The sequence below is a fragment of the Frankliniella occidentalis genome, unplaced genomic scaffold, assembly GCF_000697945.3.
Source record: "Frankliniella occidentalis isolate FOCC.00 unplaced genomic scaffold, Focc_3.1 Scaffold146, whole genome shotgun sequence".
NCBI lineage: Eukaryota > Metazoa > Arthropoda > Insecta > Thysanoptera > Thripidae > Frankliniella > Frankliniella occidentalis.
The window spans coordinates 133,537-135,221 of NW_026267273.1; the positions used below are offsets into that span (position 1 = coordinate 133,537).

Sequence of the window (1,685 nt, forward strand, 5' to 3'; positions counted from 1 at the left end):
GGGGGGGGCAGACAGACGTCAACGTCGTGCATGCGGCCTCACGGCAAGCAAACTCGCGACACGGTATGAACCGGTTGTTGGGAGTTGTGACTCTCTTGGTGACCCGCAGTGATTCTATTTCATAGAAATACAGTTCATACAGGACCCATCAAGGTATTTCGAAATCAACTTCCATAAATGCTGTGGTATAGGTACCAATACGTAGATCTATCTGGTATCCACCCGAATGTCCCTGAGGAAACATGTTAGAAATCTAATCTGGAAAATGAATATCGTTACAGTGTTGATATTTGAACGAGCGTTTCGCGTCCCATTTGTGGCACTACCATGAAAACGACGAAAGTAACTGTAGGTAGTCAGTGCGAACGAGTTCGTGACACGACGACTGACCCGTCCAAAGAGTCTAATGGGGTTCTTGTCCCTGGAATTTCCCCGAACGTCAAAGTTGAAGTAAACAACAATCACACATGCCATTTGAACTTCAAGGAGGAGGGTAAGTCTCCACCTTCCCTTCAAATTAAGAAGGAATATGGAAGAAGTCATGTTGCAGGAAATGAATTTGGGCATGAAAACTGTAGTTCTTATTCCAATCCAGAAAAAGTTGAAGCAAAACCATCTTCTTGTTTTCATTCTGGAGACATTATGAAGGAGTCGAAGGAGAACCTTCTTTCATGTTATGTGAAAAGTGAAGTATCTGTATCTGACACATCGAATGCAAGTGTCAGTAAACCAGTGCACCACAGAGCAATAAGCAAGCAAGCAAATGAAGCAAGAAGTAATGTTTTACGCGTTATAGAGGAGTACTTTTATCTTGAGTCAAAGTACCTTAACTTTTCAGAAAACGGTGAAAAATTTGCCTGTACATTGTGTCCTACCGAATATTTATCTCATGGAGTAATGTTGTCGCATCTCTTGGGAAGTAAGCATATGGAAACGTTTTGGACAAGCAAACAGACCAGTGCTTCCATAATAGAAAAGGTTGAGAAATTGGCTAGTCTTGTACCATTAATGAAGAAAGGTGCTGCCACTGATGTAATTGCATACAACCCTTTATCAATTTATGATACTGCTCAAAGGCTGGACAAGTTGTTGCTTAAACTAGTGAAAAAAGGATCTCCCTGTTTGCCAGGCACGCTTCAACAGGCCTTTTATCTATGTGACTGTATAATGGACTGTGCAGCTGAGGATGGACAGCTTCAGAATTATATTCCAAAAAGAAAGGTGAATTTCATCAAGACTGGCGAATTCTTTTTGGGACAGAAAGTCAAATTGGAACAGAAAGTTGAAGGTGGTAAAGTGAACTGCAAAGTTATGTTGAAGAAAGAATTTTAAGTTGTAGCAAAAACTACTAATGCATCCTCGTAAATTCAATTCTACAAGTACTAGTTTCTTATCTACACTTGAATTGTTGGTATAACCATGATTCAATTGTAGATATGTAATTACAAAGATGTTTTTCAGAATAAGTGCATAAAGGAAAAGGTCTAAATAATTCAATTGATAGTGTATTGGATAGGTATATTTTATTTTCTAGTTAAATCTCAGTCAAAGATGTACCATTCTTTTCTTTATTGACTTATGAGGCAGCCCTTTCATTTAATCCCAATGGCACAATGGTTATTATAATCCCTCTTATATGATTCTGTACCATTCAAACTACTTCCACATGGCCATTTTATTTAGTT

The 1,685-nt window shown here is 38.8% G+C and overlaps 1 protein-coding gene across 3 annotated transcripts; it reads left to right on the forward strand.

Moving 5' to 3' along the window:
• Positions 1–12: 12 nt before the first annotated feature.
• LOC113206004 (uncharacterized) lies at positions 13–1,556 on the forward strand. Of its 3 annotated transcripts, XM_026421871.2 has the most exons (3): positions 13–153; positions 282–493; positions 596–1,556. In XM_026421871.2, exons 2-3 carry the CDS (start codon positions 328–330, stop codon positions 1,330–1,332), a joined length of 903 nt encoding a protein of 300 aa, XP_026277656.1. In that variant the 5' UTR covers positions 13–153; positions 282–327; the 3' UTR covers positions 1,333–1,556. The 3 variants fall into 3 exon arrangements, with proteins under 3 accessions (XP_026277656.1, XP_052126989.1, XP_026277655.1); XM_052271029.1 differs by having other exon boundaries at positions 13–191; positions 282–1,556; XM_026421870.2 differs by having other exon boundaries at positions 282–1,556.
• The last annotated feature ends 129 nt before the right edge of the window (positions 1,557–1,685 follow it).

Bases quoted from the DNA above. Each gene is read 5' to 3' on its own strand.
- LOC113206004 (XM_052271029.1), top strand. From the start codon at position 328: ATGAAAACGACGAAAGTAACTGTAGGTAGTCAGTGCGAACGAGTTCGT.